Consider the following 26,053-nt stretch of genomic DNA (forward strand, 5'->3'; position numbering starts at 1 on the left):
CTCTATGGGAAGAGCAACAAGTTACAGCTCCCGCTATCTTCACTGGTAGAAGAGTTCAAGACAGCAAAAGCAAGACTTGTGTTGACCTTGAGGGACTCTCCGGACGAGTTCATCCGTGAGGCAGGGATCCAAACCCGAACGAGCAGGAAATGGTCAGCGACAGAGTCTGTGAGCCAGGCAGAGAACACGCTCAAGCACAAAGACATTGTCGGAGTGACTGCAGTTGGACGTGAAGGAATTGGTGCGAGAAAGGTGGTACTGTGGAGCCGATCAGACCAGAAAGAGAGGCGAGCGATGATTCAGTCTGAGGTCAGGAGGGCGGAAGAAAATGCCAGACAAGCAAGGGCTGTGGAGATGGGAGCGCAGGGAGCATGGACCACGTGGAATACCGCAGACAGGAAGTTGACCTGGGGAGACATCTGGAAGTATGAGCCTTTTCGGTTTTCCTTTCTCCTCAGGTCTGTCTATGACCTACTACCATCCCCAGCGAACTTGTGCCGATGGGGACTCACATCAGAGCCAAAATGCAGCCTGTGTGACAGAGTAGGCACCCTAGAGCATGTTCTGTCATCTTGTAGTACAGCACTGACACAGGGAAGATATAGATGGAGGCACGACTTGGTCCTCAGAGAGTTGGCTGACTGGCTAGAGAAGGAAAGGAAGAAGGAACATGGTTATCACCCCCGCCATGGGCACATCGCTTTTGTCAAATCGGGTGAGACCGTGAAGACACAGAAACCAACAAAAGCATCAATTCTTGATGGCTCTAGAGACTGGAAGATGGAAGTTGACCTTGATAGCAGGCTTGTTTTCCCACACGTGGTTCAGACGACCCTACGACCAGATATTGTACTGTGGTCAGAGACAGGAAAGAAGCTCGTCACCATAGAGCTGACAGTACCATGGGAGGCAAGATGTGAAGAGGCCTACAAGCGGAAGGAGGCCAAGTACACAGAACTGATGGATCTGTGCAAGCAACAAGGCTGGCGAACTTGGCTATTTCCCGTGGAAGTTGGTGTTAGAGGATTCTGTTCCCAGTCCGTGCACAGGCTGATGACAGCATTAGGAACAACTGGCAGGGAGAGACGAGTGGCTATCCAGAGACTGAGCCAAGCAGCCGAACGGGCATCAAGCTGGCTGTGGCTGAGGCGAGAGGAGAAGAGCTGGAGGCAATCAACCAACACACAGTGACTGATCACCACTGTGGGCCCACCGCTATCAGAATGTTCATGGAAGTTAAGGGCCGAAACATTCTAAGACGGCGGAATCCATGCTGATGATGTTGGTTGAGGAGCAGTCTTAAGACTGTATTTAAACTAATGAGCAATTTAGCGTGCTTCACTGCACACTAGGAGATTTGTAACTATCTCTGCCATGAGTTTCCATCCTTCTTTAGCAGTGGCTTTACATAAGCCCAATATTTTAAGTTTAACTTGGAATTTATGCTCTCCTTTCTCAGTTGTGTCGATACGTTTTTCATCCACCATGGACAGCTGGGCCCTTTCCCAAAATAAAAAAAGCAAAGCATTCATAGCATGAAGACTGTCAAACACAGGGTTGCATGTGTATGGATGTTTTATACCAGGTTATGATTTCTCCTTTTTCAGCTGATGTCCTCGATTTCAATGCCAAGAAAGCTTTAAAATAGTTTAAGCTCAGTTGTTGCATCTTCTGACTACAAACCTGATGATCCCGATTCATTTACCAGCCGTACCCAATAACTGATTTGTTGCTCGATTAAATTATTTGTATAGCAATTCTCCTTCCTACATCTGATTAAATGAAAGAAGTTTTCATTTACTGATTTTTAGTTGCATACTTAGAACTGGTAAACCTGCTTATCAAGGAACGTGTAGGTAGTTTTATAGACCCTCGCGATATAACTGAAATATTGTTGAATACATTGAGAAAAAACAACATAAATATCATTTAACCATTTCCCCCATAGGAAACAAAGTGAAAATGGCTTTTGCAAACAGCATTAAACCAGAATAGCCTGCGAGTAACTCGCAGTCTGTTCAGGTTTTATGCTGTTTGCTGCTCTTAGTATCTTAGTAGGTTGGACATGAAGCATTTAAAACTGGAATTTAGTGAGAAAGGTCTTAAATTAACCCTTTGCATGCTGGGAAATTTGTCGTCTGCTAAAATGTTGACTGCTGAATTTCTAAAATTAGCATTTTCTTCGATTTTTTTTCAAAGAATACTATCAGAATAGCAAACAGTTTGGATCCTGATGAGACGCCACGTTCTGTGGCGTCTCATCTGGATCCAAACTGTTTGCAAAGGCCTCCAAAATTTGGTTCCAGCACTGAAAGGGTTAAATATAACTCTACAAATGCGTGAAAGCACGTATCTCAGTGGTAAAGTGTTAAGGATGATATTATCTTTCCCTAGGCCCAGGCCCAGGAGTGTATACTGGAGAAGTCAATGACGGACAGCAGAAAGAGCACCATCACAGCCAAGGTGGCTGCACAGATTGTTGACTTCTACAATACCACACTCAAACACCTAGACTCCTGTAACAGCCTCGAGCTCATCAGCTCCAAGAGATATAAGGTAATACAGGACCTTTTTCTGGTGTATCTATGTTGAGAAACCCATTTTTTTAAAGCAAAACAGTAAATTCCCATTTGAAAAAAATATTGCAAATTTACAAATAAAAATAAAATTAGTGCCTAATGATTATTATATCTCCATTTTGTTTGAATGACATTTTACAAAGTTACTACTGGTATTATTTATAGATTTTTTTGTAATAATTTGAATTATTATAAATATTTAAATTAAAGTATTTTTTCTCAAATCAGTGGACTTTTGTTGAGAAATAAATTCCCAATCCCTAAATTAAAAGTGTTATATTTAAATAGGGCCTGGCTTAATTAAGGTGTCAGTCATCAATGATTTCCGTGATCAGATAAAAAACAGAATTAAGAGGGATGATCCAAAAGTTTATGGAATAAATTTGTTCTGGCAATAGATTGCAGTTTATTTGGTGAAAACTTAAACATGATTTTACTCCTGATAAAATGTTCAGATTCCATGAATATTGCCTCTAAGATGACATTTCATGGACTGTAATTATATTTTATACTGCAAGTAACTGTAAGTGTACGACATGAAGACACCTAAATTTTCTGGTGTTTTGGGCAACTACAGCTACTTCACCCTAGCCCTCAACAATCGTTTCAACTCAGCAAAACCCACAGACGCTTAATTTTAAGCAAAAGTTTTTATTGATTTTTACATTTTAAAGAAAGAAGTATGACTCTTCTGTTTAACGCATCCTGACTAGCTTAATTTTCTTAGACACTTACTTGAAAAAGACCATGTTTTCTTTTCCTAGGAATGGAAGAGGCGTATTGACGTGAAGGTGCTGTTCTACACGTGTATCACCCACTACTACATGGGCCGTCAGTCTGAGGAGCAACAGAAGTGGGGCCAGTGCCTGGCATACTATACCTTGGCCCTGAACAAGCTCACAGAGTGTGAGAAACTGGCAAAGGTGAGATTCATACAGGGAAAGATTCTGATAAAAATGCAATTAAGCTGATAATTATAGCCTGTGATGTTGTGACTGAGAAACTGGCCATGGTCAGGCTTCATACAGGGCCCTTGTTTGGCCGTTTTTGGAGGCCAAAATTCGGCCCTATTCCCCCCTTAAAATAGTATACTTTTTTCCCTTTATATTTTAGCTAAAAATTCCCCCCTCCAAAAAAAAAATATATAAATTTTATACCTATGTTGCCAGCTGGTATTGTGCTATTAACCTTTGATTAATGTATACATGTATTTATGTAAATTACATTAAAATATAGCTTTTTTAAGTTTTGAATGGTTGGTGAAAAGATCTTATAAAAATCTCCCTTTCGCCCAAAAGGACGCGAAATTCCCCCCTTTAAGTGCCCCATCCCCAATCCCCCAAAGTGTAGCAAGGGCCATGTCATACATGGAAAGATTCTGATAAAAAAATGCAATAAAGCTGATAATTATAGTCTGTGATGTTGTAACTGAGAAACTGGCCCAGGTATAGTCTGTGATGTTGTAACTGAGAAACAGGTCCAGGTGAGCCATTATACATGGAAGTGTAGACAAAGATTAAAGATCTAGAGAAAAGTAGTAGATAGTTGGAACTGCTTGGTTGTAATGCGAATTGGAACTGGTTGTGACGGTCTTTATAACTGATTTGTTAAAAACTTTTTCCTAGGAAAGGATTGCACAGTGCTTGGAAATAGTATCAGAAAGAGAAACTGCAGAAATTATTTTATGAATAATTATAATAGAATTGTCATTAATTGATTGCTTTTAGTAATGCCATTTCGTGACATTCATTTCTACATGTAGTGAAAGGGAAGGATGTTGTGTATTTTTTCTGTTTTTTTTTTTCTTGTCGATGCTTGTAAGTACCTATTTAAGTTATGAATTAACTGGTATTCCCATAGAGCTTATTATCTTGCAAGCAATTAATTACATGGCTAGCTGACTACATGTATCAATAAAAGAGTTTACTGTACACAGATGTATTATGATACACACATAAATGAACAAATACCAGGGCCCGCCCATATTCACCAACCAATTATTAGACTTAAGAATAAAAACTAGACTTAGAGCCAAGACAAACATGCACAGTATTTGAATATATAGAGGATATTTGTTGGGTTCGGTGGATTATCGATTTTAATTCACGAGTGATCATAGAAAATATATATTTTATATGATCACGAGTGAATTAAAATCAATAATCCACCAAACCCAACAAATTTTCTTTTTATTTTATGCTTTTTTTTCACAGTTGATATGCATTCTTAAAGAGTGTAACTAAAGAATTGCGCTGGTAAAATGACGTCATTTCGTCAAAAAAAATGACGTCATTTAACATAAACAGTGAAAATTATCGATAATTTTCACTGATAATTTTCATTGTTTGAAACAGTGAAATTATCAGTTTTAATTCACTGATATTTCTCTATAAACCACCGGAAAGCATAAAATAAATATACAGTCTACCACTGGTCTTTTTGTGATAAGAGGTGGTGAATAACAAGTTTGACTCAGAATTAAAGCAGTATTTGAATATTCCAATTTAATTAATGAATATTAATTATTCTAAGACTAAGAGCCCATTAACGCTCAAAATCAATGAATATTTTATACAATATTTTGAAAAATAAAGTTAACACACAAAAAAAATATTCATGATGGTAATAGCCAAAATTTCAACGCTAGATGTGGTCTGGTAACATAGAGTTAACAAGATACACAATGCTCATTTTGTTTTGTTTTGTGGGACAATGTATTCAACACATGTTCATGCACCATGTTAGTGTTTGTGTGTTGTATGAAAAGATATCGTTGCAGGAAATTAAAATGGAATATACATGTATTTTGCCACAAAAAATAAAAATTAGCATTTTTTTATTTCATTGAATCTATATATGTTACCTTACCATATCTAGCGTGGTACGAGTTTTTCCTATGCTTTCAGAATGAGTCCGATGATATTCAGGATGCCTTGAGATTTACTCACGATGTGGTAGGAGGAAAGTAAGTCAGCCATAACATGCTGTGGTGCTTGTGTGGAAGTATTGCTTATCCTTTCCCACTCAGAAAGGAAGTGAATATGGCTATGTGCAAACAGCATAAAACCGGAACAGCCTGCGAGTAACTTGCAGTCTGTTTAGGTTTTATGCTGTCTGCTGCTCATCAGTATCTGAGGTTTGGATATGAATTTAGCCTTTTAAATTTGAATCGAGTAAGAAAGGTCTTTAATTAAATGTTAATTTTCTTAGGGACTACAAGTGTGTGAAAGTATGTATCTAAGTGGTAATGGGTTATAGAATCTTACCTGACACCGTCACTGATCTTTGTTCCTTGATTACAAGTTGATTATGGTGAACCAATTGGTTTCTGTGTCTCCATCTTGTTCATTTGGTGCTTTTGTTGATAAGAAAACAAACATTGCATCTTTAAATCAGAAAAATATCATGTCAAAGAAGTCCATGGCATAAACGTAAGAAATAATTGTGTAAAGCATTAAATCAACATAATTATAGTTACATGTGTTACATGTGTTACATGTAGTGGTATATAAACGTAAGGATGCTTTTTAACCCTTTTCCACTCAGAGGCAAATTGAAAATGGCTATGTGCAAACAGCATAAAACCAGAACAGCCTGCGAGTAACTCACAGTCTGTTCAGGTTTATGCTGTCTGCCGCTCATCAATATCTAAGGGTTGGAAATGAAGCCTTTTGAACTTGAATCTAGTAAGAAAGGTCTTTAATGGAATGTATTTTTTTAAGGGACTACATGTCAAAATATGTATCTAAGGGTGCTTTTGAAATGATGTTACTTACTTATTGCGTGTTTGCATGTCTGTGCTTTGGCTGTTTCAGACACCAGGCGGCCAAGAAGGATAATGACTTCGTGTACCATGATAAAGTACCTGAACTGGACTCATTGCCTGAAGTAAAAGGTTAGCAACCTTTGCTTTCCTGTTTTTGTGTGTGTGTGTGTTTTTTTGTTAGTTTTTTAATCTTTGACATATAAAAAAATATGTAATTAATTTGATAAAACAAGCGTTTTTATTATAATATTTTGTACCAGTATATTTTATCTTGAAAGCCTTAAAGTGATGGAAATTTTGTATGGATCCCTGTGTTGTGCAATTTCATATACTGCTTACAATTTGCTACCTTGGAAATTTTTATATCAGTATTCACAATTCTAGTTAAACTATCCAGTGCCATCTTACAATTTTATCAGACATTGCTCAGTTTATATTGTTTTTATAACAAATTAATGTCTGAAATTTTGCCCAATTCCAAACCTCAAAAAGTATTTATTTTTCCTAAATGACTGTCTTAAATTCCCAATTGAAGGTCTCAAAAACATTTTTGAGTACATTTTGGTTGGAGACTGATACATTTTGTAATAACTGTAATTTTCAGGAGCCTCCCTCGTTAAAGGTATCCCGTTTAATCCAAGCGACCCAGAGGTGTCTGGGCCTGACATCTTTAGCAAACTTGTCCCAATGTCTGCCCATGAGACAGCTTCACTTTACAGGTATGGTCAGAAAAACTGGACTGTGGTTTTCCCTCCTTTCAGATGATTCCTTGATTTTAATGCTGGTTTTATTTATACATGTATAGCTGAATTTTGTTGGTCTTTTTTTTTTTAACCCTTTACCACTTATATGCATGTTTTTTAATTTGTAGACCCATAAAACATTAAATTTAATTAACTACCTTTCTTACTAAATTCAAGTTTTAAAGGCTTCATTTCCAACAACCCTTAGATACTGATGAGCAGCAAATATCATAAAACCTGAACAGACTGCGAGATACTCGCAAGCTGTTCTGGTTTTATGCTGGTTGCAAAAGCCATTTTCACTTTGCTTCTTATGTGGGAAAGGGTTAAATAATCATGAGATTATGTGGAGAAAAGGAGTTAGTACTGACCTTCCATAAGTTGTTAATTTGGCTACATTCACATGCCATAATTAATGAAGAAGAAGGGCACAATGTTAAACAGATGCAGCCTAACAGCTGTACCAACAATGTCACCTTGACTAAAAACTAATACATTAATAGATTGTTTCTCTACTGCCTTAAGACTGAAGCGATCAACCTGATTTGTCTGTGTTTACAGTGAGGAGAAAGCCACCTTGTTGAGACGTATTGCCTCAGAGATTGCTGAGAAAAATGAAGAGCTCACGTAAGTTCTGATGCCCATGTTTGACATGGTGATTGTTTGAAGTTTTATATGAGTAGCCATTAATATGTAAGTAATATGTTAGTTATTTACTAAAGGATGCTGTTGCAGTGTCTTCATGGGGTTAAGGAAATATTTTAAATTTTTAAAGTTTTTGGCTATTTCTTGTACAGGTATTTAAATATAAAAATATTTTTAAAAAGTGATTATTGCTGAAATCATCAATAATTCTTAATTGTATAAGCAAAAAAGCAAAAAAAACTTGGATCCTGCGTAAGAAATTTTATCTGAATTTTCACTTAAATAACACTTAAGTAAAGATTTCTCCTAGGATCTTTGTGATCACCGGCCCCAGAACTTATTGGCGGAGGTAATCCAACCGGTACAAGGTGTTGACCACCAACCAAACTCACATGAGGCAAGAATATGATACAATAGGAATTGGATTTACCATTCACTGTACCAACAGACAGCCCCCTAAGAATTGTGTACACTTCGGTACATCTTTATTAATTATGGCCCCTGTTCTGTTTTCAGCCAGTACCTGGCCTCCTTGCAGCTTGACCAAACGTCTCTGAACCCGGAACCAGAGCGGTTACCACAGCAACTGTTGGAGAAGTGTGCGGCGCTCAGTGTTCGGCCCACTGCCATACGGGACCTCGTGGACTCCATGACAGGTACCTAAAAAGCCTTGTTTAATACTTTATTTGTATGCTATAGCTGTGTCCAATGTGATATCTCTCTATTATGCCTCCCTGTATACTACAACTGTGTCCAATGTGATATCTCACTATTATGCATCTCTGTATACTACAGCTGTGTCCAATGTGATATCTCACTTGACTTACATGCCTCCCAATATACTACAGCTGTGTCCAATGTGAAATCTCAAAAACATGCCTCCCTGTATACTATAGCTGTTTCCAATGTGATATCTCAATATCATGCATCTCTGTATACTACAGCTGTGTCCAATGTGATATTTCAATATTATGCATCCCTGTATACTACAGCTGTGTCCAAGGGGATATCTCACAAACATGCCTCCCTGTATACTACAGCTGTGTCCAATGTGATATCTCACTATTATGCCTCCCTGTTTACTTCAGCTGTGTCCAATTTGATATCTCACTTTTATGCCTTCCTGTATACTACAGCTGTGTCCAATGTGAAATCTCAATAACATGCCTCCCTGTATACTATAGCTGTGTCCAATGTGATATCTCAATATCATGCATCCCTGTATACTACAGCTGTGTCCAATGTGATATCTCAATATCATGCATCCCTGTATACTACAGCTGTGTCCAATGTGATATCTCACAAACATGCCTCCCTGTATACTACTGCTGTGTCCAATGTGATATCTCACTATTATGCCTCCCTGTTTACTTCAGCTGTGTCCAATTTGATATCTCACTTTTATGCCTTCCTGTATACTACAGCTGTGTCCAATGTGATATCTTACAAACATGCCTCCCTGTATACTACAGCTGTGTCCAATTTGATAAATCACAAACATGCCTCCCTGTATACTACAGCTGTTCCCAATGTGATATCTCACTAACATGCCTGCCTGTACACAACAGCTGTGTCCAATGTGATATCTCAATAACATGCCTCCAGGTATGCTACAGCTGTGTCCAATGTGATATCTCACTAACATGCCTCCCTGTATACTACAGCTGTGTCCAATGTGATACCTCAATAGCATGCCTCCCTGTATACTACAGCTGTGCCCAATGTAATATATCACAAACATGCCTCCCTGTATACTACAGCTGTGTCCAATGTGATATCTCACTAACATGCCTCTCTGTATACTACAGCTGTGCCCAATAGGATATCTCACTAACATGCCTAAATGTATACTACAGCTGTGTCTAATGTGATATCTCACTATTATGCCTTCATGTATACTACAGCTGTGTCCAATGTGATATCTCACAAACATATATCCCTGTATACTACAGCTGTGTCCAATGTGATATCTCAATAACTTGCCTCCAGGTATGTTACAGCTGTGTCCAATGTGATATCTTACTAACATGCCTGCCTGAATACTTCAGCTGTGTCCAATGTGATATCTCAATAACATGCCTCCAGGTATGCTACAGCTGTGTCCAATGTGATATCACACTAACATGCCTCCCTGTAAACTACAGCTGTGTCCAATGTGATATCTCACTAACATGCCTCCATGTATACTACAGCTGTGTCCAATGTGATATCTCACTAACATGCCTCCATGTATACTACAGCTGTGTCCAATGTGATGTCTCACTATTATGCCTTCCTGTATACTACAGCTGTGTCCAATGTGATATCTCACAAACATGCTTCCCTGTGTACTACAGCTGTGTCCAGTGTGATATCTCACTAACATGCCTCCCTGTATACTACAGCTCTGTCCAATGTGTATCTCACTTACATGCTTCCATGTATACTACAGCTGTGTCCAATGTGATATCTCACTAACATGCATCTCTATATACTACAGCTGTGTCCAATGTGATATCTAACTATTATGCCTTTCTGTATACTACAGCTGAGTCCATGTGATATCTCACTAACATACCTGTCTGTATACTACAGCTGTGTCAAATGTGATATCTCACTATTATGCCTCCCTGTATACTACAGCTGTGTCCAATGTGATATCTCACAAACATGCCTCCCTGTATACGTCAGCTGTGTCCAATGTGATATCTCACTAACATGCCTCCCTGTATACTACAGCTGTGCCCAATGTAATATATCACAAACATGCCTCCCTGTATACTACAGCTGTGTCCAATGTGATATCTCACTAACATGCCTCTCTGTATACTACAGCTGTGCCCAATGTGATATCTCACTAACATGCCTAAATGTATACTACAGCTGTGTCCAATGTGATATCTCACTAACATGCCTCTCTGAATACTACAGCTGTGCCCAATGTGATATCTCACTAACATGCCTAAATGTATACTACAGCTGTGTCTAATGTGATATCTCACTATTATGCCTTCATGTATACTACAGCTGTGTCCAATGTGATATCTCACAAACATACCTCCCTGTATACTACAGCTGTGTCCAATGTGATATCTCAATAACATGCCTCCAGGTATGTTACAGCTGTGTCCAATGTGATATCTTACTAACATGCCTGCCTGTATACTACAGCTGTGTCCAATGTGATATCTCAATAACATGCCTCCAGGTAAGCTACAGCTGTGTCCAATGTGATATCACACTAACATGCCTCCCTGTAAACTACAGCTGTGTCCAGTGTGATATCTCACTAACATGCCTCCATGTATACTACAGCTGTGTCCAATGTGATATCTCACTAACATGCCTCCATGTATACTACAGCTGTGTCCAATGTGATGTCTCACTATTATGCCTTCCTGTATACTACAGCTGTGTCCAATGTGATATCTCACAAACATGCTTCCCTGTGTACTACAGCTGTGTCCAGTGTGATATCTCACTAACATGCCTCCCTGTATACTACAGCTCTGTCCAATGTGTATCTCACTTACATGCCTCCATGTATACTACAGCTGTGTCCAATGTGATGTCTCACTAACATGCATCTCTGTATACTACAGCTGTGTCCAATGTGATATCTAACTATTATGCCTTTCTGTATACTACAGCTTAGTCCATGTGATATCTCACTAACATGCCTGTCTGTATACTACAGCTGTGTCAAATGTGATATCTCACTATTATGCCTCCCTGTATACTACAGCTGTGTCCAATGTGATATCTCACAAACATGCCTCCCTGTATACGTCAGCTGTGTCCAGTGTGATATCTCACTAACATGCCTCCCTGTATACTACAGCTGTGTCCAATTTGATATATCACATACATGCCCCCCTGTATACTACAGCTGTGTCCAATGTGATATCTCACTAATATGCCTCCATGTATACTCCAGCAGTGTTCAATGTGATATCTCACTATTATGCCTCTCTGTATACTACAACTGTGTCCAATGTGATATCTTCTCTGTATACTACAACTGTGTCCAATGTGATATCTCACTAGTATGCCTCCATGTTTACTACAGCTGTGTCCAATCTGATATCTCACTATTATGCCTCCCGGTATACTACAGTTGTGTCCAATGTGATATCTCACAAACATGCCTCCCTGTATACTACAACACTGTCCAATGTGATATCTCACTATGATTCCTCGCTGTATGCTACAGCTTATCCAATGTGATATCTCACTAGTATGCCTCCATGTATACTACAGCTGTGTCCAATGTGATATCTCACTAACATGCCTCCCTGTATACTACAGCTGTGTCCAATGTGATATCTCACTAACATGCCTCCCTGTATACTACAGCTGTGTCCAATGTGATATCTCACTAACATGCCTCAATGTATACTACAGCTGTGTCCAATGTGATATCTCACTAACATGCCTCCCTGTATGCTACAGCTGTGTCCAATGTGATATCTCACTAACATGCCTCCCTGTATACTACAGCTGTGTCCAATGTGATATCTCACTTACATGTCTCCATGTATACTACAGCTGTGTCCAATGTGATATCTCACTAACATGCCTCAATGTATACTACAGCTGTGTCCAATGTGATATCTCACTAACATGCCTCCATGTATACTACTGCTGTGCCCAATGTGATATCTCACTTACATGCCTCTGTGTATACTACTGCTGTGTTCAATGTGATATCTCACTAACATGCCTCTCTGTATACTACAGCTGTGCCCAATGTGATATCTCACAAACATACCTCCCTGTATACTACAGCTGTGTCCAATGTGATATCTCACTGACATGCCTCTGTGTATACTACAGCTGTGTCCAATGTAATGTCTCATTATTATGCCTTCCTGTATACTACAACTGTGTCCAATGTGATATCTCACTAACATGCCTCAATGTATACTACAGCTGTGTCCAATGTGATATCACACTAACATGCCTCAATGTATACTACAGCTGTGTCCAATGTGATATCACACTAACATGCCTCAATGTATACTACAGCCGTGTCCAATGTGATATCTCACTAACATGCCTCTGTGTATACTACTGCTGTGTCCAATGATATATCTCACTTACATGCCTCTGTGTATACTACAGCTGTGTCCAATGTGATGTCTCATTATTATGCCTTTCTGTATACTACAGCTGTGTCCAATGTGATATCTAACTATTATGCCTCGCTGTAAACTACAACTGTGTCCAATGTGATATCTCACTAATATGCCACCATGTATAATACTGCTGTGTCCAATGTGTTATCTCACAAACATGCCTCCCTGTATACTACAGCTGTATCCAACGTGATATCTCACTAACATGCCTCCATGTATACTACTGCTGTTTCCAATGTGATATCTCACGTACATGCCTCTCTGTATACTTCAGCTGTGTCCAATGTGTTATCTCACTAACATGCCTCCCTGTTTACTACAGCTGTGTCCAATGTGATATTTCACAAACATGCCTTCATGTATACTACAGCTGTGTCCAATGTGATATCTCACTTACATTCCTATATATTGCTGTGTCCAATGTGATATCTCACTAACATGCCTCGCTGTGTACTACAGCTGTGTCCAATGTGATATCTAACTTTTATGCCTCGCTGTATACTACAGCTGTGTCCAATGTGATATCTCACTAACATGCTCCATGTATACTACTGCTGTGTCCAATGTGATATCTCACTAACATGCCTCCATGTATACTACTGCTGTGTCCAATGTGATATCTCACTAATATGCCTCCATGTATTCTACAGCACTGTCCAATGTGATATCTCACTAATATGGCTACATGTATACTACAGCTGTGTCGAATGTGATATCTCACTTACATGCCTCCCTGTATACTACAGCAGTGTCCAATGTGATATCTCACTATTATGCCTCTCTGTATACTACAGCTGTGTCCAATGTGATATCTCACTTAAATGCCTGCCTGTATACTACAGCTGTGTCCAATGTGATATCTAACTAACATGTCTCCATGTATACTACAGCTGTGTCCAATGTGATATCTCACTAACATGCCTCCCTGTATACTACAGCTGTGTCCAATGTGATATCTCACTAACATGCCTCCATGTATACTACTGCTGTGTCCAATGTGATATCTCACTAACATGCTTCCATGTTTACTACTGCTGTGTCCAATGTGATATCTCACTAATATGCCTCCATGTATACTACATTTCTGTCCAATGTGATATCTCACTAATATGCCTCCATGTATACTCCAGCAGTGTTCAATGTGATATCTCACTATTATGCCTCTCTGTATACTACAACTGTGTCCAATGTGATATCTCACTAACATGCCTGCCTGTATACTACAGCTGTGTCCAATGTGATATCTCACTTTTATGCCTCCCTGTATACTACAGCTGTGTCCAATGTGATATCTCACAAACATGCCTCCCTGTATTCTTCAGCTGTGTCCAATGTGATATCTCACTAACATGCCTCTCTGTATACTACAGCTGTGTCCAATTTGATATATCACAAACATGCCTCCCTGTATACTACAGCTGTGTCCAATGTGATATCTCACAAACATGCCTCCCTGTATAATACAGCTGTGTCCAATTTGATATCACACTATTATGCCTCCCTGTATACTACAGCTGTGTCCAATGTGATATCTCACAAACATGCCTCCCTGTATGCTACAGCTGTGTCAACTGCGTTATCTCAATGACATGCCTCCCTGTATACTACAGCTGTGTCCAATGTGATATCTCACCAACATGCCTCTCTGTATACTACAGCTGTGTCCAATGTGATATCTCACTAGCATGCTTCCCTGTATACTTCAGCTGTGCCCAATGTGATATCTCACTAACATGCCTGTCTGTGTACTTCAGCTGTGTCCAATGTGATATCTCACTAACATGCCTCTCTGTATACTACAGCTGTGTCCAATGTGATATCTCACTAACATGCCTCTCTGTATACTACAGCTGTGTCCAATGTGATATCTCACTAACATGCCTCTCTGTATACTACAGCTGTGTCCAATGTGATATCTCACTTACATGCCTCCCTGTATACTACAGCTGTGTCCAATGTGATATCTCACTAACATGCCTCTCTGTATACTACAGCTGTGTCCAATGTGATATCTCACTAGCATGCCTCTCTGTATACTACAGCTGTGTCCAATGTGATATCTCACTATTATGCCTCCCTGTATACTACAGCTGTGTCCAATGTGATATCTCACTAACATGCCTCTCTGTATACTACAGCTGTGTCCAATGTGATATCTCACTAACATGCCTCTCTGTATACTACAGCTGTGTCCAATGTGATATCTCACTTACATGCCTCCCTGTATACTACAGCTGTGTCCAATGTTATTTCTCACTAACATGCCTCTCTGTATACTACAGCTGTGTCCAATGTGATATCTCACTAGCATGCCTCTCTGTATACTACAGCTGTGTCCAATGTGATATCTCACTAACATGCCTCTCTGTATACTACTGCTGTGTCCAATGTGATATCTCACTAACATGCCTCCCTGTATACTACAGCTCTGTCCAATGTGATATCTCACAAACATGCCTCTCTGTATTCAACAGCTCTGTCCAATGTGATATCTGACTAACATGCCTCCTTGTATGCTACAGCTGTGTCCAATGTGATATCTCACTAACATGCCTCTCTGTATACTGCAGCTGTGTCTAATGTGATATCTCACTATTATGCCTCCCTGTATACTACAGCTGTGTCCAATCTGATATCTCACTCTTATTCCTCCCTGTATACTACAGCTGTGTCCAATGTGATATCTCACAAACATGCCTCCATGTATACTACAGCTGTGCCCAATGTGATATCTCACTAACATGCCTCCCTGTATACTACAGCTGTGTCCAATGTGATATCTCACTAACATGCCTCCCTGTATACTACAGCTGTGCCCAATGTGATATCTCACTAACATGCCTCCCTGTATACTACAGCTGTGTCCAATGTGATATCTCACAAACATGCCTCCCTGTATGCTTCAGCTGTGTCCAATGTGATATCTCACTAACATGCCTCCCTGTATACTACAGCTGTGTCCAATTTGATATCTCACTAACATGCCTCCCTGTATACTACAGCTGTGTCCAATGTGATATCTCACAAACATGCCTCCCTGTATACTACAGCTGTGTCCAATTTGATATCTGACTAACATGCCTCCCTGTATACTACAGCTGTGTCCAATCTGATATCTCACTCTTATGCCTCCCTGTATACTACAGCTGTGTCCAATGTGATATCTCACTAACATGCCTCTCTGTATACTACAGCTGTGTCCAATGTGATATCTCACTAACATGCCTCTCTGTATACTACAGCTGTGTCCAATGTGATATCTCACTAACATGCCTGTCTGTGTACTACAGCTGTGTCCAATGTGATATCTCACTAACATGCCTCTCTGTATACTACAGCTGTGCCCAATGTGATATCTCACTAACATGCCTCCCTGTATACTACAGCTGTGTCCAATGTGATATCTCACTAACATGCCTCCCTGTATACTACAGCTGTGTCCAATGTGATATCTCACTAACATGCCTCCCTGTATACTACAGCTGTGTCCAATGTGATATCTCACAAACATGCCTCCCTGTATACTACAGCTGTGTCCAATTTGATATCTCACTAACATGCCTCTCTGTATACTACAGCTGTGTCCAATCTGATATCTTACTAACATGCCTCCATGTATACTACAGCTGTGTCCAATGTGATATCTCACTATAATGCTCGCTGTATACTACAGCTGTGTCCAATGTGATATCTGACTAACATGCCTCCCTGTATACTACAGCTGTGTCCAATGTGATATCTGACTAACATGCCTCCCTGTATACTACAGCTGTGTCCAATGTGTCCACGGACGTGGAGCTGGGTATTCAGGAGATTCAGGAGAAACTACAGGAGGAGAGCAGGCTGGAGCTGGAATATCAGGTGTGTGGGTTTTAGTGCAGATTTATTTTTATCCCGGCCATAGGCGGAGGGATATTGTTTTGGCGTTGCCTGTTCGGAGCCATATCTTGGAAGTGCTTTGGCAGATTTCATTGAAACTTGGTATGAGTATGTATATGGACAAGAGGAAGATGCACACCAAATGGCATTGTACACCATATGTTAATAACAGAGTTATTGCTCTTTGTATCTTGAAAATATGCTTTGAGTGTCAGATATAATACTTTTGTGTCCAGAAGCATATTGGCGGTGGATATCAATTAAACGAATTTGCTTCTTTATATTATTTTTACTAGGGCATAGTATCGTGAAAATTCTTAACCCTTTCCTACGTAGATATGTATTTTGACGCTTATGTAGTTCATTAGAAAGATAAATTTAATTAAAGACCTATCTTACTAGATTCAAGTTTTAAAGGCTTCATTTCCAACCCTTAGATACTAATGAGGAGAAAACAGCATAAAACCTCAACAGACTGCGAGTTATTTGCAGGCTGTTCTGATTTTTGAACATTTTGATGTGAAGACAGCACAGGCTCATCTGGAGCGATTATGCACATGCATTAAACCCAGTTTTCCCAGAGAGTGGCTCAAATGTATTGTTCTTAAATAACATGCACATATACTGCTCTTGTTCAATTTTCCCAGGAATTGTTTGGCTAGCATTATCTGAGCTCACACATGAGTGTGGTCGTCTGGAAAAAGGCAACAGTTTAATATCTAAACAAGCCTTTCTGTGGGAAAATGGGGCTTAATGCATTTGTGTGCAGTCCGTACAGGCTAATCAGGGATGACACTCTCCGACTAGACTTGATTTTTGTTTCGATAAAACTTTCTTAAAACAAATTATTCAAAAAAAGGCAGAAAGTACCGCCCCAGACATGGAAACTTTATTCGAGAAGCAAGGTTCAAATGTATGTTACTGTCATTTGACGTGCACATACACTGCTTACGTACAATTCTCACAGGAGGTGTTTGGGAAGCGGTCCCCCAATGCTGCCCTATCAGAGATTGCCCAGGAGTGTGGCAGGCTGGAGGAGGGCCATAGAAAGGGTAGCCAATCCAATCGGACCCTGCACGCGGCCATGAACACACACATCAACAACCTGAAGCTGCTCTCCAGTCCCCTGGAGGACCTCCAGAAACTACTGCCCTCAATTGATAAGGAGCGAGGTATGTCTTTGTTGTGATATCGCTGCTGTTTTCTCCCTGATGATAATATTGCTGTAGGGCATTGTAAGAGTGGTTCTTGGTTAGGAAATGTTAAGCATAATTCTTCTGTATGGCTTTGTGGCAGTAATTCTATGGCAGTGATTGTAAGAGTGATTTATTAATTGTTCTTCAAGTAATTCTTAGAATTGTATGGCATTGTTTGCGTGCTTATTTAGGTGGGTGAAGTTTGCATGAATCTCTAGCAGGGCATGGTAAGCATAATTCTCCAGTTCGGTATTTTCAGCATTGTCCTTTAGAAGGGAACTATTATCATCATTCTTTGGCTTGGCATTTTTAGCATTGTAAACATCATTATTTGGTAGGGCATTGTTAACATGATGCTTTGATAGGGATTTAATAGGATGATTCTTTGATTGAGATTTGGATGATTCTTTGATAGGGATTTGATACGATGATTCTTGAATAGGGATTTGATAGTATGATTCTTTAATAGGGATTTGATATGATGATTCTTTAATAGGGATTTGATACGCTGATTCTTTGATAGGGATTTGATATGATGATTCTTTAATAGGGATTTGATACGATGATTCTGTAATAGGGATTTGATAGTATGATTGTAAAATAGAGATTTGATACGATCATTCTTTAATAGGGATTTGATAGTATAATTCTTTAATAGGGATTTGATAGTATGATTTTTTAATCGGGATTTGATACGATGATTCTTTGATAGGGATTTGATACGATGATTCTTTCATAGGGATTTGATAGTATGATTCTTTAATAGGGATTTGATACATGTATGATGATTCTTTAATAGGGATTTGATACGATGATTCTTTGATAGGGATTTGATACGATGATTCTTTGATTGGGATTTGATATGATCATTTTTTAATAGGGATTTGATACGATGATTCTTTGATTGGGATTTGACAGGATGATTCTGTAATAGGGATTTGATAGGTTATTCTTAAATAGGGATTTGATAGGATTATTCTTTGATAGGGATTTGATACGATGATTCTTTAATAGGGATTTGATAGTATGATTCTTTAATAGGGATTTGATATGATGATTCTTTAATAGGGATTTGATACGCTGATTCTTTGATAGGGATTTGATATGATGATTCTTTAATAGGGATTTGATACGATGATTCTGTAATAGGGATTTGATAGGTTATTCTTAAATAGGGATTTGATAGGATGATTCTTTGATAGGGATTTGATATGATCATTCTTTAATAGGGATTTGATACGATGATTCTTTGATAGGGTTTTGATATGATCATTTTTTAATAGGGATTTGACAGGATGATTCTGTAATAGGGATTTGATAGGTTATTCTTAAATAGGGATTTGATAGGATGATTCTTTGATAGGGATTTTTAAAGTTGAGCCTTTGCTAAGGAATTTTTTGTGTCCCAACTTGTCAATTCTACACGTCTTGTTATGTGTTTCTTTGCACAGACCCAGAGAGCTCTGATGTTATCAAGCAGCTGAACTCTCTCCTTGTTATGTGTTTCTTTGCACAGACCCAGAGAGCTCTGACATTATCAAGCAGCTGAACTCTCTCCTTGTTATGTGTTTCTTTGCACAGACCCAGAGAGCTCTGATGTTATCAAGCAGCTGAACTCTCTCCTTGTTATGTGTTTATTGCCACAGACCCAGAGAGCTCTGACGTTATCAAGCAGCTGAACTCTCTCCTTCTTATGTGTTTATTTGCATAGACAGAGAGAGCTCTGATGTTATCAAGCAGCTGAACTCACTCCTTGTTATGTGTTTCTTTGAACAGACCCAGAGAGCTCTGATGTTATCAAGCAGTTGAACTCTCTCCTTCTTATGTGTTTCTTTGCACAGACCCAGAGAGCTCTGATGTTATCAAGCAGCTGAACTCACTCCTTGTTATGTGTTTATTTGCACAGACCCAGAGAGCTCTGATGTTATCAAGCAGCTGAACTCTCTCCTTGTTATGTGTTTCTTTGCACAGACCCAGAGAGCTCTGATGTTATCAAGCAGCTGAACTCTCTCCTTGTTATGTGTTTCTTTGCACAGACCCAGAGAGCTCTGACGTTATCAAGCAGCTGAACTCTCTCCTTGTTATGTGTTTCTTTGCACAGACCCAAAGAGCTCTGACATTATCAAGCAGCTGAACTCACTCCTTGTTATGTGTTTCTTTGCACAGACCCAGAGAGCTCTGATGTTATCAAGCAGCTGAACTCTCTCCTTGTTATGTGTTTCTTTGCACAGACCCAGAGAGCTCTGACGTTATCAAGCAGCTGAACTCTCTCCTTGTTATGTGTTTCTTTGCACAGACCCAGAGAGCTCTGATGTTATCAAGCAGCTGAACTCACTCCTTGTTATGTGTTTCTTTGCACAGACCCAAAGAGCTCTGATGTTATCAAGCAGCTGAACTCTCTCCTTGTTATGTGTTTCTTTGAACAGACCCAGAGAGCTCTGATGTTATCAAGCAGCTGAACTCACTCCTTGTTATGTGTTTATTTGCACAGACCCAGAGAGCTCTGATGTTATCAAGCAGCTGAACTCACTCCTTGTTATGCGTTTATTTGCACAGACCCAGAGAGCTCTGATGTTATCAAGCAGCTGAACTCACTCCTTGTTATGTGTTTATTTGCACAGACCCAGAGAGCTCTGATGTTATCAAGCAGCTGAACTCACTCCTTGTTTTTTGTTTCTTTGCACAGACCCAGAGAGCTCTGATGTTATCAAGCAGCTGAACTCTCTCCTGTCCAAGATTGAGGAGATGAGGACTCAACGACAGACCCTGGAGGAGCAGCTAAGGAAGTCAATACTTGAGGACGACATTACAGCTGTGCTGTGTAAAAAGGAAAGTTTCAACAAAGAGGTACGACCATTTTATATTTTATTTTCCTGTCTAAATGCTTTTATTCATTTCATAATACATGTATATACACACAATTAACAAAAACATGCACATTCATATACTTAATCTACCATTTGTATTGTGTTATCACAATAATATACGACAATTTTTTAAGTTTATTTTTTTTATTTTAGCTAGATTCAGTCAAAAGCTTAAGGCTTTTTAAATACTCTTGTGTCCATTTCTTGGGTAGAACTTGGTGTCTATGGGGAAGAACTTAAGAACACTCCCAAAATAAGGATAAAACCAAGGACCTCTAAGTCGCTAGGCAGACTCCTTGTCCACTACGTTTTTGCTACCTTTTATGATGAATTTGCTATGTTGTCGGGAACATGCAAGTGCAATTTGCTGATAATTGCTTAACTAAATGAACGAGAATGAATTTGGATTGTGGCCTCTCGTCCTATATAAGTTATTTATTGATCTGTTTTTAATTTATAACCCTACTGTAACTAGCCTGCTTATATGTATAGAAGATCCTTGTGTTAGTATTTACAAGCCCTTAATGAAACATAGACTGACATTGGAATAGATCTCTTGTGAAATTAAAGCCTCGTTATCATATTTTTGCAGTGTATTCCCCCATGGTGCCTTCCTAAGGGGCGTTGTATGAAATATCTTACATCAAATAAACCCTTTCCCACTGAGAAGCAAAGTAAAAATGGCTATGTGAAAACAGCATAAGACCAGAACAGCCTGAGAGTGACTCGCAGTCTGTTAAGGTTTTATGCTGTTTGCTGCTCGTCATTATCTCAGGGTTGGAACTGAAACTTTTAAAACTTGGATCTAGTCAGAAAGGCCTTTAACAAAAAAATTATTTCTGGGGGACTACAGAATAGTACAAATGTGTAAAAATATGTATCTAAGTGGTAAAATAAGTATCTAAGTGGTGAAAAAAGTATCTAAGTGGTAAAATACGTATCTAAGTGGTAAATGGTTAAATGAAAAAACTGACACATGTATCATTGAAGTGTTAATGCTAAGCACAACCATCTATTATTTTTATGAAATATGTCCGTCTGTAGACAGAAATCTCTGTGGAGAAGGTCTACACTTTTCATCATTCAACGTTCATCTTTCAAACTTGCTAGGGTTTTTAACTTTTAATTTCTGAAACATTATTATTCTTAATAAAGATCAAATTCAAAAAATATATACATCTTTGAAACGACTGCAATATGACCCTCTTTTTAGTGTCTTAAAATCATGACCCTTGGATCAAAATTGGCTTATTCCAGGCAGTCAAAGAATTGATATAGATTTAAATAATAAAATAACTAAAAAAATATTTTTCTGTGAAACCACAAGACCCAAACACTTAAATGTTTGGTGTTATGCATGTAGAATACATTGTGGTTTCATAACTAGCAATTGCCAGTTTTCAATTTTTGACTGTGACAACTTGCTTCATACAACCAGATGGGGGGAGGTTTCATCACTATCTGCATTTGACACACTTTCTTGAATATATATTTCACATGTAATTCTTTTAAGGCATTTCTTTGGAGCTTAAACACTCAGCTGTAACATAAACTTGTCATCTGATCTCTGATAAGATGTGGCCCATTAAACACTCAGCTGTAACATAAACTTGTCTTCTGATCTCTGATAAGATGTGGCCCATTAAACACTCAGCTGTAACATAAACTTGTCTTCTGATCTCTGATAAGATGTGGCCCATTAAACACTCAGCTGTAACATAAACTTGTCTTCTGATCTCTGATAAGATGTGGCCCATTAAACACTCAGCTGTAACATAAACTTGTCTTCTGATCTCTGATAAGATGTGGCCCATTAAACACTCAGCTGTAACATAAACTTGTCTTCTGATCTCTGATAAGATGTGGCCCATTAAACACTCAGCTGTAACATAAACTTGTCTTCTGATCTCTGATAAGATGTGGCCCATTAAACACTCAGCTGTAACATAAACTTGTCTTCTGATCTCTGATAAGATGTGGCCCATTAAACACTCAGCTGTAACATAAACTTGTCTTCTGATCTCTGATAAGATGTGGCCCATTAAACACTCAGCTGTAACATAAACTTGTCTTCTGATCTCTGATAAGATGTGGCCCATTAAACACTCAGCTGTAACATAAACTTGTCTTCTGATCTCTGATAAGATGTGGCCCATTAAACACTCAGCTGTAACATAAACTTGTCTTCTGATCTCTGATAAGATGTGGCCCATTAAACACTCAGCTGTAACATAAACTTGTCTTCTGATCTCTGATAAGATGTGGCCCAAGACAGATGTACATGGAAAAGTTAAGCGTTTTTGTAATTGTTGCAGAAATTTAACTCAGCCTCACAAGTCAGCTGTACATGTATTACTTATTAGTTTAAACCTATTTATTTAAGCTCGATTGCATAGAAAGCCCAAGGCTTATTTGAAACACTCTTGAGTCCTTTTCCTGGCACCAGACCAGTACTTGGTGTCTATGGGGGAAATCTAAAGAACGCTCCCACAGTGGAAATCGAACCCATGACCTCCCGATCGCTAGGTGGACACCATATCCACTTCACCACTACAACCTCGATTACGAGGATATAAGTCATACGCTATGATGAAATTCATGTATTACAGAGGTGTCATACTTTCCAAATGTCTTTTCAAACATCGAACAAAAGAAAAACTCCTGTTTCCAGAGTCTATTTTCGGAGCAACTTAAGAAACATGAGAAGACTACGTCTCTGATTCGCCAGAACCTTTCTGCACAGAACAACATCCTGCGTGCATTAACGGACGCCAATGCTAAATATGCCTCCGTTAGAAGAGCCACTAGTGAAGCACTGGCTAAGTAAGCAATATTGTCATTTTCTCTAAAAAAACAACAAAAAAGAACAGTTTACCTACGGTTTTTATTTGGTATATCCTACCTGGTCTTTATAGATTATGGTAAGATATGATACCTTATACTTTTATTTTGAAGCGTTTATAGCAATTTAGAGTACATAGTAAAACAATAAAAAAATTAATATTTTGTTTACTCACCCAATTCGAGTCAGTCTGTCATAACTTTTTGGTTTGCACTTTCTAACTCAACCAGGTTTTATTTTTATCATCACAAAACTTTCTTTTAATGTTTTAGCATAAAAATGAAGCCAAATTAAATAACCAGCCCAATCTCACCAAACACTTTGGAGTTATGGCCCTTGAATTTCGCAAAGTAAAGTTTTTTGATTATTTCCACTCTATTTCTCAACCAGTTGATATCAGATTCTCCCAAAACATTCCAAAAACATTTAAAAGCGTAAAATAGAGCCTAAGCTCAAAAACAACAAAATCTCAAAATTGATTCATACAATTACATTTACTATTTTGCAATAATTTGTATATATATTGTCATTTAATTATCGCAAAGTTGTAAAATAAAATGGAATATTACATGATACTGATGTCTTGATGGGCTGTATCACACTTGTTAATAACAGTATCACTTATTCAAACTCAAACCTAAATGGCTCTTCTGAAAACAAACTCCTGCCATTTGACTCATGTTATTCAATGCTTATAAACGTCACATATATTATCCCCCGCCAAGGGCGGAGGGATATAGAATTAGCATTGTCTGTCTCTCCATCTGTCAGTCAGTCCATCCGTAAGTCTGTCCATCAGTCCGTCTGTCACACAATTTATTTTTGGCAGGGGATATTGATTCAACCAATTTGTATATTGTGTGATGATATTGAGCAGTTGCATAAATCATGCAACAGTGTCAAATAAACTGTTTCTCTGGTGTAGACAGATTTATCAGCTCCAAATATTTTCACCGGTAAGTTATTTTAGTCATATGGGCAAGATCGGGCTCCAGCAAGCAGGGGAAAAATAGGGGTCACTCTGATGGTTGGTTGGTTTGTGGACATGATTTTGTGATGCAAACCGCTTTCACAATTCTCAAGCAATTAAATTGAAGCTTAACATATGTCATCCGTGATTTTTTTGCCCAAAATTACAGACTCTTACAGGCTGATTCACATTTGCAAAAAGTACGAAAAGGCTGTTTCCCAATGACAAAAAATGACAATTTTTGCCAAACATCTGATCAAAATTTCCCTCACAAGTATGCCATAATAAAGATTTCAGAAAGCAGTTAAACATGCACGTAATATCTTATAAACAATTGGTGTACTGTTATTTATGATCATGTGTTAGTTGATCTGAACAAAGACGACCAAGTGGTGCAGGGGTAAAAGTCATGTTAGTGACAAAACTTTAGCTTACAGTTAAATTGAAATGTCATTTCTTATCATTCTTAAACCTTTTTCACATTGATATGTGTTTTGACGCATTTGTAGTCTCTGAGAAAATTACATTTAATTAAATACCTTTCTTACTAAATTCAAGTTATAAAGGCTTCATTTCCAACCCATAGTTACTGATGAGCTGTAAACAGCATAAAGCCTGAACAGACTGCGAGTTACTCGCAGGCTGTTCTGGTTTTATGCTGGTTGCAAAAGCCATTTTCACTTTGCTTCTTATGAGGGAAAGAGTTTAACCTTAATAAGTCAAATCATTTTTGTGAATGCACATCTACTATCCCTTAGTGCAGGTTGTTTGAAGTAACTTTTTATGCCCCCGGTAGGGTGGCATATAGCAGTTGAACTTTCCATCAGTCTGTCCATCAGTCAGTCTGTCAGTCCGAAAACTTAAACAGAAAACTTAAACAATGGCCATTGGCAATATTAAAGATAGCAGCTTCATATTGGGCATGCACGTGTATCTCATGGAGCTGCACATTTTGAGTGGTGAAAGGTCAAGGTTATCCTTCAAGGTCAAAGGTAAAAAAAAAAACCAAAGGGGAGTAACAAGCTATAAAGGGAGATCATTTATATTTATCATTTGGCAGGTACAGATCATTTTTACAAGGGAAGTAATATTTTTTAAAGGGATATAATAAAAAAAAAATCAAAGCGGCGCAGTAGGGGGCATGTGTTTCTGACAAACACATTTCTTGTTCAATTGTAAAATTTACCATTTGAATCTTTTTTAGGCGAGAGCAGACAATAAGAGACCTTATCAATTCATATGACGTTTACGAAGATCTTCAGTCAAAGTCACAGAAAGGCTTGGAATTCTACCGCAAGCTTGCAACTAACGTGGAGCGATTGCGAATGCGATGTCTGAGTGTTTGCAAGGTACAGGAGGAAGAAAGGAAGAAGATGTATGACAAGATCAAGCCAAAAGGTAAATATTGTTTAAACCTTTACCCCTTAGATACATATTTTGACGCATTTG

At 38.6% G+C, this 26,053-nt stretch overlaps 1 protein-coding gene across 3 annotated transcripts in view; it reads left to right on the forward strand.

Annotated features, from left to right (window-relative positions):
- LOC127848898 (tyrosine-protein phosphatase non-receptor type 23-like) overlaps window positions 1-26,053 on the forward strand; it is an 81,274-nt gene that overhangs the window by 17,425 nt on the left and 37,796 nt on the right. For all 3 annotated transcript variants that reach the window (XM_052381568.1, XM_052381569.1, XM_052381570.1), the window contains exons 6-17: window positions 2,395-2,556; window positions 3,344-3,502; window positions 5,486-5,544; window positions 6,395-6,474; window positions 6,950-7,064; window positions 7,650-7,715; window positions 8,250-8,389; window positions 16,620-16,711; window positions 17,697-17,901; window positions 20,612-20,772; window positions 23,464-23,615; window positions 25,809-26,002. In XM_052381568.1, the coding sequence (XP_052237528.1) occupies window positions 2,395-2,556; window positions 3,344-3,502; window positions 5,486-5,544; window positions 6,395-6,474; window positions 6,950-7,064; window positions 7,650-7,715; window positions 8,250-8,389; window positions 16,620-16,711; window positions 17,697-17,901; window positions 20,612-20,772; window positions 23,464-23,615; window positions 25,809-26,002 (1,585 nt within the window). The remainder of the gene's footprint in view (window positions 1-2,394; window positions 2,557-3,343; window positions 3,503-5,485; window positions 5,545-6,394; window positions 6,475-6,949; window positions 7,065-7,649; window positions 7,716-8,249; window positions 8,390-16,619; window positions 16,712-17,696; window positions 17,902-20,611; window positions 20,773-23,463; window positions 23,616-25,808; window positions 26,003-26,053) is intronic.

Source organism: Dreissena polymorpha, chromosome 10 (genome assembly GCF_020536995.1).
Source record: "Dreissena polymorpha isolate Duluth1 chromosome 10, UMN_Dpol_1.0, whole genome shotgun sequence".
NCBI classification, from domain to species: domain Eukaryota; kingdom Metazoa; phylum Mollusca; class Bivalvia; order Myida; family Dreissenidae; genus Dreissena; species Dreissena polymorpha.